The 11,929-nt window shown below is 35.7% G+C and overlaps 1 protein-coding gene across 1 annotated transcript in view; it reads right to left on the reverse strand.

The window, feature by feature from the left end:
* Positions 1-1,648: 1,648 nt before the first annotated feature.
* NTS (neurotensin) overlaps positions 1,649-11,929 on the reverse strand; it is a gene marked incomplete at its 5' end in the record, with an annotated part of 12,251 nt that continues 1,970 nt past the window's right edge. The window contains 2 exons of the mRNA XM_026864879.1: positions 1,649-4,376; positions 7,102-7,326. Of these exons, the coding sequence (XP_026720680.1) occupies positions 4,230-4,376; positions 7,102-7,326 (372 nt within the window). The remainder of the gene's footprint in view (positions 4,377-7,101; positions 7,327-11,929) is intronic.

The following is an 11,929-nucleotide window of genomic DNA, read 5'->3' on the forward strand; positions in this document are numbered from 1 at the left end:
CAGATGCTCCTTGACAGTCCAGTAAATGGAGGGAAATAAAAAACATTTGACATCTATTTATCAATCTATTTAGATGTCAGGGGTATGTATTTATTCGTTTGTTTGTCTATCTAGATATTTATTTCTCTGCAGGTTTTTGCAGCCTCACTCACGACTTTTGAATGCTTGAATTTGGCAGCAGGAAGTATCTCATTCCCCAGGTTCCTTGTGCAGATCAACCCCTCTGTCCACATTTTGCTTCCTGGTCACAAAGGTACAAGTGCTGACTTCATTGTTATGTCTTAGAAGCCAGTATACTTTATTTTGCTCACTGCAACTTTATATGGCTCACTGCAACTCTGTTTTATGACTGTCTTCAGTCGGTCCAATATTTTGGATATGGAGAACATCAATGAACTGTCTGGAACCTTGGGGAATTTCAGAAGAACCTGCTTCTCTTTCTGCCCTCCTACACTCAAGTATTATAGTGGTGGCTTTCATCTTCAGTTTGATACCACATAGTGCGAACTGATAACTAATCTTGGGGAAAAAGAATAAAGATCAAGACCAAATTATCATGTCTCCATTGTTTGTTAAGAATAGGGTATGAGGCATAGCCACAATCATACATCGCAAAATTAAATCTCTTTTAATCTGCAAACTCCACATTTCATCCACTCTGTTCACACATAAACCATTAACCTCTTACTTGAACAAAGCTTAGACTTATAACAGAAAGACTGAAAAGTGGAAATTTTATAATATACCACAAGCAAGACTTGAGAAAGCTGAAGACTTATTTTATCACTTTTAACTTTGAGAATACTATTATTTTTTAATGTTTCTTTTAAAGAAAAACTAATGAATATATGCTTCAGAGATGATAAAATTATTCCTTTATCTTATCTATCTTTTACTTTTCTTGTATAGGGCATTTGTAAGATTATGGATGATAGCTATTAAAATATATAAAATCAAATGAAATCTCAGTTACATTTAATTCTACATTAGAAATAACTGAGAAGTTTCTGCAATTGCTCTTTATGACAGTATTCAATATTTTAGGAGTATGAGAAATAACCGAAAAAAAAAGTTTCTGAATAATTGGTATAATTATTCATCTATGAACTTTGGAAAAACATCAGCAATAGAATATGTAGGAAAAATGAGCTCGGAGACAAAGAGAGCAAATCTCTCAGTAATTGCCTTTATAAAACAAAATTGTCCTATCAAGAGGCAATTCTTTAAGCCAAGGTAGCAATCTGAATTAATAGTCTTCAAAAAAATGCTTTCAAACTTAAGGCAATTACAAAACACCACACCAAACCAAAACCAACCACCATCTGTCTGAATTTACAAATCTTTACATATTGTGAGGGCCTCCTCTGGCCTGAACTGCATTCAGCACCCACTGCTATGGCCAAGGCGGGTTCCCTGAGGATCCCACTGAAACAGTGTGTGAAACAAATATACATAAACGTGCCCAGTTTTTGCTGCCATCATCCAAAAAGGAAGGCTAAAGGCAGGCTGCAATTCCACAGCAGTGAGGTCATCAGGAAGTAGCAACAGCTAGTAGAGAGGAAAGAAAATAAGGGTCCCCCAGACATCAAAATATCCCTTAACAGATCTGTATATCTGGCTTAATCATATGGTTTAAGTGTGGTTTTTAATATTTTTATTCTGCTATGCTTGCTTTTCACCAATGACCAATAAGCTAAAATGCCAGCACTGTATCTTTACTGACCATGTTACAATTATAGATATTGTTTCCTCATCTGGTTAGGACCATCTCTCACTCTGGATGACATTCCTCTGACAGTTCCCTGAACCCCTCCGTCAGACCCTAGGAAACAACTGAACATGCCACCTCCTGCCATCCTTTAAGCTCTGCCTCCTCCAGTGACACAGTAGCTGACTGTGTGTGGATTCACAGCATGATGAAAGGAAATGGGTTATTTTAAGTCATTTTCAGCCAGTCAGTCTGGCTAATCTGTTAACTCTGCACTGCAGGGAAAAAGTACACAGTCACAGGGTAAGTCTCACTTGAGTGTGGAGCACTAGATGAGGGTGGAACAGTAAATCATCATCATTTGAGGTCCTCTGTCATCACCCTGAATATCTAAATCAGCTTAAAAATGAAACATGGAAGGGTGCTTTTGTCTTAGAAAATTTTAACATTCTCTATCAGAGGACAATCATGTTACCTTAACCTACTCTTTTTTTTTTTTTTTTTTTTTTTTTTTTTGACTCTCATACTCTTAAACTGAACAAGAGAAAAAATGTGATAACCTATTTCATCTTATTCTTCTGTGTTCCCCATGAAATACTGATCTGAAGTTTCTTTTCTTTGTTCCTGATATACTGCTAGCAGTGAATTTTGGAATAAACTCTGTTCTGCTTTGTTATTTCAGACGAACAGATAATTTGGGATTTAAATTATCCATAATAGGACTAAGGAGCCTGTAGGTCTGTTGGAAAGAGGGATGATTCTTAGCCCCTTGAGAGCATACTGTGTCTTCAGTTTAAGCCTACGACAGTTTAAGAAAAAAATAAAGGGTATGAATATACTAGAATCTTATTTAAGCAAAGGCCTTAAGCACATATTAAGCATTTAACAAGTTGAGATAAAATGTGCTTAAGTGATTTGAGTATTCAAGTCATAATGATTATTACAGTAATTCATGTATGAGCTATATCTTGTGAGTGCATGCATTTAGTGGCTATTGAATAAATAAATTTACTAATAACTTTTGCAGTGAGAAAAAGAAATCTAGTTAGCTTTGATATAGTGCAAATACATTTTACTGTAAAAAAAATTCCATCCCTCCCATGTAACAAAGTTGGTATAAGCATTGGTATGGATATGTTTTTTCTATGCATATCCCTGTATATGTTTATCAAGAAATGACAAAAAATCTGACCTTTGAGAGGATTTGGAAATTCTCTGAGTGTTCTTTTCTGACAATCTCTTGCAACAGCATTGCTTTGAGGAAATACCTTAAACAGAAAACTGGTAGATTTTCAAAAGCAATGTCTGCCCCATTTTTTGCCTCCTGGTCTGAGCATCCAGGCCTCATTGGTCTTCGACTATCCCTCTGATTGTTGTTGTGACCCCCAGTTTTATCAGACTGTTTTCCTCCAGACTGGAACCCAAGATCACTGAGATCCCCAGTCTCATGTACACACCACAGACACAGAGCTGGAAAATGTGAAGTTACAGGTGACACTTGATTCCTCACAGCTTGAAAACAAATTTTTCCATACTGGGAGCTTCCCACTCCTTCAGCTTCCAAGACTGTCTTTAACCTCTGAAACTGCCTGTTGATATTACAAATGTATAGAGGGAAGGAAAGGAAATGCCTTTTAAGATGTCTTGATGTTAAATTCCTCTTTCAAATATTTCTCCCAAGTTTCTCATATAACCAGATTAGTATTTTAACAGTGACAGCATAGGAGCATGAATCCACTTTTTTTTTTATTTTTTTTTTTTTCCCTGAGAATTCATAGATTAGGTAGACACTATAAATTCTTTTACTTATTTAATAAATTGTTTTCTTCATTTAGTCAGTGATATACAGGACTCTGAAGCACACCTGGGTTTGTTCTCACTAGCATACTTTGATAAAGTCTCATTTGTGTATTGTTTTCTTAAACTATGGCTCTTCAGTGGCGAGTTAGGAGTCAAGAACTCAAAATTCATTTACAAGCAGGTTATTTAAAATACGAATTTTGAAATTGCTACTTAATAGGTAGCTGATAGTATTTTCTTCCTTCCTTAGACCTAATTCCCAATAAATTAAACTGGCCAATACATAAAATATTGTGGCACTTCTGACTAGTGTATTATACAAAAATTTGTAAGCATATATATGTTTGATGTGTTGCATTAAGGAATTGTAAGATTCTCAGTAGGATTTATGGACAATATCAATTTACATGGTGTATGTTCGTGTGCTTTATAAAATAGGAAAAGACTACAGTATTGTTGGAAATATGTTGACATCTCAATTTTGTACAATACATCATGCTTAGAAACTAGATTTATTTGCAAATGTATTGGTCCAATTAATCTCAAGTAGGAAAAAAATCACAATCAAGAAACAGCAATTGCAAAAAAGACACAGTTATGTCATAATCTTGATGATTTTCCATAGTATATTTTCACACAAGTATGATTTAAGATTTAAGTAAGATAACCATAATGCACAGTTACCTACAAACTAAATATACATTTGTTTTCTTCTGGTGCATCAGTAATATGAACTTCTCTTAAGTATGTATGGTCTTCTAGCTTTGTTCACATGTAGCTGCCGTTTCAGAATATAAGGGTTTTTTCTTTTCATTATTTCCTTATCTTGGCTTGAGTTCTCTAGCTCAAAAGCATCTTGCTGAAGTAACTGTAGGATGCAAGAAGATACACAATATTATAGATTTTTTTGGTGATGAAAATCATCAATTCTTAGAAAGCTTTCTAAAACTTAAACATCTGCCACCAAGAAAAATCTTTACCATAGTAGTTGTGGGTTTAAACAAAAAAAAACCCAAAACAAAAACACACACACAAAAAAAAAGACAAAAAAAAAAAAAAAGACCAAAACTTAAGACACAAAACTAAGATCAGGCTAAAGATGAGCTGAAGCCTATGGAGGTGATATTTAAATTCCACTGAAACAACTGAGATCATTGGCTTTGACTAGAGAGAAAAGCTGGCATGTCCTCCTTGGACTAAAACTCAAATTGCCTGAAAACTTCCTAAGGACTGTCATTCTGTAAACACTCATTTAGGCAAAACACCTCCTAAAACACCCACTGCTTGCTGGTTTTGAGCAATATTATTTATCTGCAACTTCCTACAGCTAAAAAGTCAAAATGTGTAATAAACAAATAAGAAATTAAATAAAGAACAAGAAAGCCAAAATTTTGTTAATTGAAATTTCTTATATAACAGTGTTTTGTGTTTTACTTGGAGTTTTCAAAGTGTTCTGCTTAGATTTGTTCTTGCTTTAACTGTTAAGATTTCATCCATTCTCACATCAAGTTCTTCCATGGTCAAGTACAGTCCTACTGTCTGGCTGAAAGGTATTAAACTTGAAAACATTTTTGTACTCACCTCAGTATTTCCCTAAGCAATCAAACACTTACTTAATTACTTAATAAATGAGTGCTCATCTAAACTCTATTTAGATGGGAAAACTCTCATAGTTTCAACAGACTTTGGAGTCAATTCTGGATGAATAAGATCACAAGAACTTCCTTCATTATAGAAATTGTTTATTTCAAGCCTTCTTCAACCCTTCTCCCTCTGGCACTATCCTTCTCTTATTGTCTTATAAACCTCTGCACTGCATAAGCGTGTTCCTAAGCTGAGAGAGGAATATTCTTTTTCAGTTTCAAATGTGGTACTTTTAGGAGTGATGATTCCCATCTACCACAAGAGGTGATGCAACTGTAAAGTAAGAAACCATGATTAAGTCATATGGGCTATTGCATATAGTCAGTTCTGTGGTATCTCGTTGTCATGGTTTAACCCCAACTGGCAACTATGCACCACACAGCTGCTCACTCACTCCTCCCTGCTCCCACTGGGATAGGGAGGAGAATTAGAAAGGGAAAAAGAGTAAAACTTGTGGGCTGAAATAAGAACAGTTTAATAATTGAATTTAAATATAATAATAATAATAATAATAATAATAATAATAATAACAACAACAACGACGACGACGACGACGATGATGATGATGATGATGATGATGATGATGATGATGATGATGAAAAGAAAGATAACAAAAAGAGAGTGAAATAAAACCCAAGAAAGACAAGCGATGCACAATGCAGTTGCCCACCACCCACTGACCAATGCTCAGGCAGTGCTTGAGCAGCAATCCACCCCTCCTGCCAACTCCCCCAGTTTATATACTGGGCATGATGTCATATGCTATGGAATATTCCTCTGGCCAGTTTGGGTCAGCTGTCCTGGCTGTGTCCCCTCCCAACTTATGCCCCTCCAGCCTTCTTGCTCGCAGAGCGTGAGAAGCTGAAAAATCCTTGACTTAGTATAAACACTACTTAGCAACAACTAAAAACATCTGTTATCAACATTATTCTCATTCTAAATCCAAACCACAACACTATACCAGCTACTAGGAAGAAAATTAACTCTATCCCAGCTGAAACCAGGACAGTACTTTTCAGCAATAAATGTACTGATGAAAAGAGTCCTCAGGAAACTGGTTCTCAAAGATGTTTCAGTCTTTTGTATGCACCATCCCAGCTAATATGAAGGCTTGAGAATAAGCCTGCAAATACAGAGCTGTGATTCAGCAAACAAAAGAGTATTAAGATTCAGTCACCAACTGGTGACAGCTAAAGAAACTGGGTTTACTGGAAAGTGGACAGTAACACTGAAATATATTTGTTTTGCTAAGCAAAGCAGTTCTTATTGTAATATATGACAATTCAAGTGGATTGTGTCCAGTGTGCATCTATGTGATCATTGTGCTAAAATAAATATCACAAATGGACTACAAACAAGCAATATTTAAGAGCAGCAATCTTCATACAATCATAGTGTCAATGTCCAGGACCCTCTTTAGGTGTGGGGAAGCAAAAAGGAAGACTTTCCTTGCTACCAGTTTCCTAGCAATGCTAAGAAGTCCAGAGTACCTGGTAAAATTACATGTACGCATGGGCATGTGTCCATGCATTTTGAATGCAGCTTGCCTTAGGGCCTTAAAAGGGTTTTCAGAAACTGCCTATATTTAGTTATTCCTCAATAAATTTGAAGTAACTTCATGTCTGTTAAGCAGATATTAATTTTGTGTTCTGGCATAGAACTCACTTTCATGTGTTTGTTTGGTTTCTTGGAATGGCTACAAAGAGTGGAGAAAGTATGTAGCTAAGAATAGTTCTCATTTATCCATGGGTTGTTATAAAAAACAGACAGCTCATCAGAAACTGCATTAATTCACAACTCTTTAAATAAGAGGCATATTAGAGGTATTAGAGAAGGAAAGCTCAGATGATATGTCAAGGGTCACAGATACAGATTTTAGAACATCACTACAAACAGAGCCTGAGAGTTTAACAGCAGTTGAAACATGCATTTCTGACAGTTTGTTTTACCTCCCAATGCTGAAAGGCTCTGCTGTGGCAAACTTTTTGGAGTTGATATACTGTCAGCATTGCTTCCAAGCTGAAGCCATCCAGAGCAGCAGGAAACTGTCTTCCTGAAATGAGATCCTCTTCATCTACCTCTACTGTTTCCTCCACTTGGTTGTTTATGTTGTTGACAAGATTGCAGACATTTAGCAGGGTCATTTTCCAGTAAGGAAGTTTTGCTCTATTAATCTGAAAATACAAATACCCACTCTTTAACATGTTGCAATTTTCATTTTGATTTTTAGTAATAATGTGTGACATTCAGACATTTTGGTAGGAACAACTATGTGTGTTCAAAGTACTTTTCATCTGCTCAACTTTTAGACAATAATTAGAGAGTGCTGAAATTAGGACAACTCATTTATTAAACACACTAAGTCTGTTTGCCCACAGCCTTACCCCCCAGGTAGATACACAAGATGAAAAACTAAAGTGCTACCAAACAAGAATGGTAGCATTTCATAGTCATTCTGCACAGGTGCAAACAAAAACACAGATGGAAATTAATATAATATAAATTCACAGGTGTAAATCAGGGCAATGAGTCAAACCCACTGGATAAATTCCCAGTACTGGAATCCAAGGTGGATGCCTGGGGTTAACTAGATGCTCCTCCCCAGTTCAGAACAAATAGCAGTCATTTCAAAATTCCCTGAGAAAAGGAACAGAGTCCCTGCTTCAGGGCAAGCTGTCTGATGAGGCTGGGTCTAAAGTTATGGAATCTGTAAGCCCCAGAAGTTTTGGATGCTGGAGATTCATGAGCCTGAGAGATGTGAATCAAAGGTCTACAGGCTTAGATGAAGATAGAACAAAGATGAAACAGAGCTGTGCAAAAAATTTATTCCTTATTTGGTAACTGGACTGAAAAACTCAGACCAACTGTATTTAGGTGGTTCATAATGGAGCTGTTCAGAGATGTTATAGAAAGGCAGGCATAAAGAAATTTCACCATGGTTTGTCTCAAATTTTGCTTGCTCCGGTATCTTGCACAATTTAGGACCTATTCAACTTTTTAAAATCTTGAAAAATATAATTTTTACTTTTCTACTGGTACTGTTCTTTCCAAGCAGTTGTGGCAGTAGCCTTCTTCAGTTTCGATTATCAATAGAAAAAAGTGAAAACCCTAATTCTCACCTCATTCACTGCTTTTCATATCTTTGCTGCTTTCTTTGTTCTCCCACTATAAACAATTTCTTGCAAATTGTATTCCTTTTAGTGATGAGTATGGAAATTAGTTTCCATAAACTAAAACTGGTGACATAGTAATCTCCAATCAAAAGAAAAATAGCAAATTCCTATTTATTATTGGCAAGGGGTTTTTGCTGTTCACATTAGCATTACACTTTACCTATAAACTGAAATGTAGTGGCTTCTTTTCGTGGATGTACAAAGCTAAATATAGTATTACATTAACATAGACATTGCCTTTTACATACTGACAGCATTAAGAGGGTGGATGCAGTGTTTACTTAGCTGAACATTAGGTAACAACATAATCTGTGTTTCTTTAAAGCACCTTCCTCACTAAGGGGCATTATATGCAAGATTTATGCATATTCACCACACTTTACTATATTTGGGAAGGAAAATAAAGAAAATGAAGAGGAATGAGGAAGAAACAAGAAAAGCTGGCATCTCTATCAGCATTAGTTACAAAAAATTAACTTTTGGTCATAATCATTACTCCAATATACATCTGATATATGAATGCCTTCCAAAATGGGAATAATTTAGTCTTTTAATAAAACCACTGCATGTTCTCAGACTCCTGACAAGGCTCATAAAAGTATTTTGTTTTCGGGCTAAGAAGAAAACAAATCTCAAATCTTATTCAAAAGCTTGAAATTGGTTCTGCATTGTTTATTTTGAGCTCATCTGTTGTCCCATCTACGTGCCTTAATTAGCCTGTTGAATTATTTGAAAAGATGTGACAGGTTCAAAACAAAAAATTAACCTCTTTGCAGGATGTCTAATTTAATTAACAGAAGTTAAACTAGCAAAAAAAAGCAAGTGCAATTTCAAAATCTTATTTGGTCTGTTTTAAAATATTTGTGAAATATCAAAGTATGGAGCTTTCCACAGCAAATGAGGAGGCTTTTCCAGTGCAATTCTCTCTCCTGGGTATACAAAAGAAATGTAAACTAGCACGACAATAGCTAAATTGCAATGAAGAATAAAATCTAGGGAAAATGCTACATGATCAAGTGACAGTTCTGATTTTAAAAAACCCAAAAATATTACAGTGGATGGGAACAGAAGAGGAAAGGATAGAGACATTTTTTACGCCTACTTGCATAATTTATATAATCATTCTGATCTAAAGTTACTACGTTATCTTAGCCTGATGCATGACTATGTTTAAAGGAACTTTCCTCTATATATTAGTAAAATACTTAAATAGCAGACTTCAAAAGATGAAATTGTTCTTAGCTGCTACTTAGGAGGTTAGGGGAAAAAAATTTCACAGTGCTGTCTGCAAGCATGCTTCATTTGTTAAGGGAGTCTAATTCCCATTAATACCATGCATCTACCACCTCAAAGTATTTTTACCTGGATACATCTGCTTCTGACTTACACTGATGCCAGCTCACAAAACAAGGTCATAAAGCATTAGGAACTTCCATCAAACATGAAATAAATTTTTTAACTTAACATGGATCTCTCCAGGTCATGCCCAGTCACTGAACAGAGCAGTTGCTACTTTTTCTAATCTCCTGCACTATTACAGCAAGCACTACAATCAGACAGCTTTGTTTTATAGGTTATGGGAAATCTCTGAGGTCGTTATCCTAAAGGAATATACGGAAACACAGTTTAAGATGACCATCACCTACATGTTCAGGTACATTTCTAATGTGTGATATATTTTCCCCACTGGTCTAACAACAACTACAGCTGCTTAAGATGTATTTTGGAAACACCTATGAAAGAGATCAAGGAACTGTATCTGCCAAGATAGAACTGATTTTAAGATTAACTTGGAAAATATCTGGGAGTGATCTGAAGGAACCACAGCAATTGTAGTATGAATCAGAATTTAAGTCATTAATGCTGAAGTGAATATGATGTATTAATTTCCATTGTTGAACATTCTTCTGCAATAAGACTCAGATATGTAGTTTCCTATACATCGTGTATCTTGAAAGAGAATTTTAAATCATCTAAGAAACTAAAATGAGTTTGAGAATATTTCCTTCTCTGGCAACAGAACAGTCTTGTTCTGTAAAAGATTAAAGAGAATCCCAAGTTATAACTTATATATCTTTTCCCTTACATTTCTGGTTGGATGCTACCCTTGATAGTTTATGTAAGATACTTCTTATGTTATAATGCATACCTCCCAAATGTTTTGGGTTTTTTTCAGAAAAACAAACCTCAATTCCCTGCTTTTTATATTCTTGTATTTATCTAGTGAAAGTAGATGAAAACCAAGTACAACCCAGGGTAATGTAGGATCTCTGTGGTTCCTTTTCAGAATAGTAATTGAATTTAATTCAGACTGTAACCATAGAAATAATACAAATATTCTCTGTCTTTAAGCAGATATGGTATTGAGTTCTGTTACAGTGGAAGTTCTTCCATGGTGTATAATAATGTCTGTAAATGTAGTGAATTTTTATGTGATAACTGAGTCAGGAAGTCAGTAACTCCTAGACACCTGTAACCTCATCTGCCTCTGACAAGAAGGCTAAATTGTCTGGGCACATACAGGCAGCAGTAGGCATCCTAGAACTGTAAGAAGCTTAGAAGATCCAAGACTTCAGAAAATTCATGTGAATAGGGATCCCAAAGGTGGAGCATATTCCAGTGATGATATATTCTTCAAGAGAACACCTTTTTTTTTCTTTTTTTCTTTTTTTTTTTTTCTTTTTTCCCTTTTTTCCCCCCCCGTTTTTTTCCCCCCTTCTTTTTTTTTCTTTGCCATCACCTCAATCTTGTTTGAGTTCAGGGTATTCTTCATGCAAGTGGTGGTTTCAGGTAAGCATTTATTTGCTATCTATATGAGACAAAAGAGATACTGTAGGTAACTGTCCACACATTTGTGACACTTCAGATTGTGTTGTTTTACCAGATCTTCCAAATGGCTCTTTAGATTTTGTCTTAGAGAAAAGACAGATAAAGCATTTTAGGGACTTGTTTGATACCCATATCTTCTTTGAGATGTAATAACAGGGAAGGGTGATAAACTGTAATGTATGTTGAAGACAGGTTGTAAGAATGATGGATATACTTATTTAAAGATGGAGAGTGATTCAGCATATAACTAACTTTAAAGAGCAGTTTGAAAATGGCTAGTAGACACTGGACAGTAGTCTGTAAAGTCAAAAGCATATGATAACTCTTTCCATAATATTGGATAGACTACTAAATGTTGCAAAGCTGTGTGCTTAAACCCTATCTGTAGTCTTGATACCATGCTTCACAAGTGCCTACTTAGGAAGACTTTTTCTGTCAAAAACTAGAACCACAAGCGATAATCCACTTTTCTGAATTTTTAGATCTGAGCTTTCATAAATGATTTTTTTTTCTTTTTTTTTTTTCCTTCCCCCCCCCTCCCCCTTCTCCTCCAGTAAATATTTACACCCTCATCGGCAAACGCGAGAAGCACTAACTGGGTTCCCTCCTCTCCCCCGACACCTGGCCAACACAGCCCTCTTTGCCCCCCCGCCCCAGCTCCTCCAGCTTTCATAGGTTTGCCGGTAGAAAAGTCTCTGTTTTTAAAGGATTACACCTGAACATGCATGGGAATATCAAAGAATTTAAGGAAAAAATAAACCAGAATCAGTAGTGT

Source organism: Athene cunicularia (genome assembly GCF_003259725.1).
Source record: "Athene cunicularia isolate RWA chromosome 1 unlocalized genomic scaffold, athCun1 chr1_part2, whole genome shotgun sequence".
In the NCBI taxonomy this organism is placed as follows: Eukaryota; Metazoa; Chordata; class Aves; order Strigiformes; family Strigidae; genus Athene; species Athene cunicularia.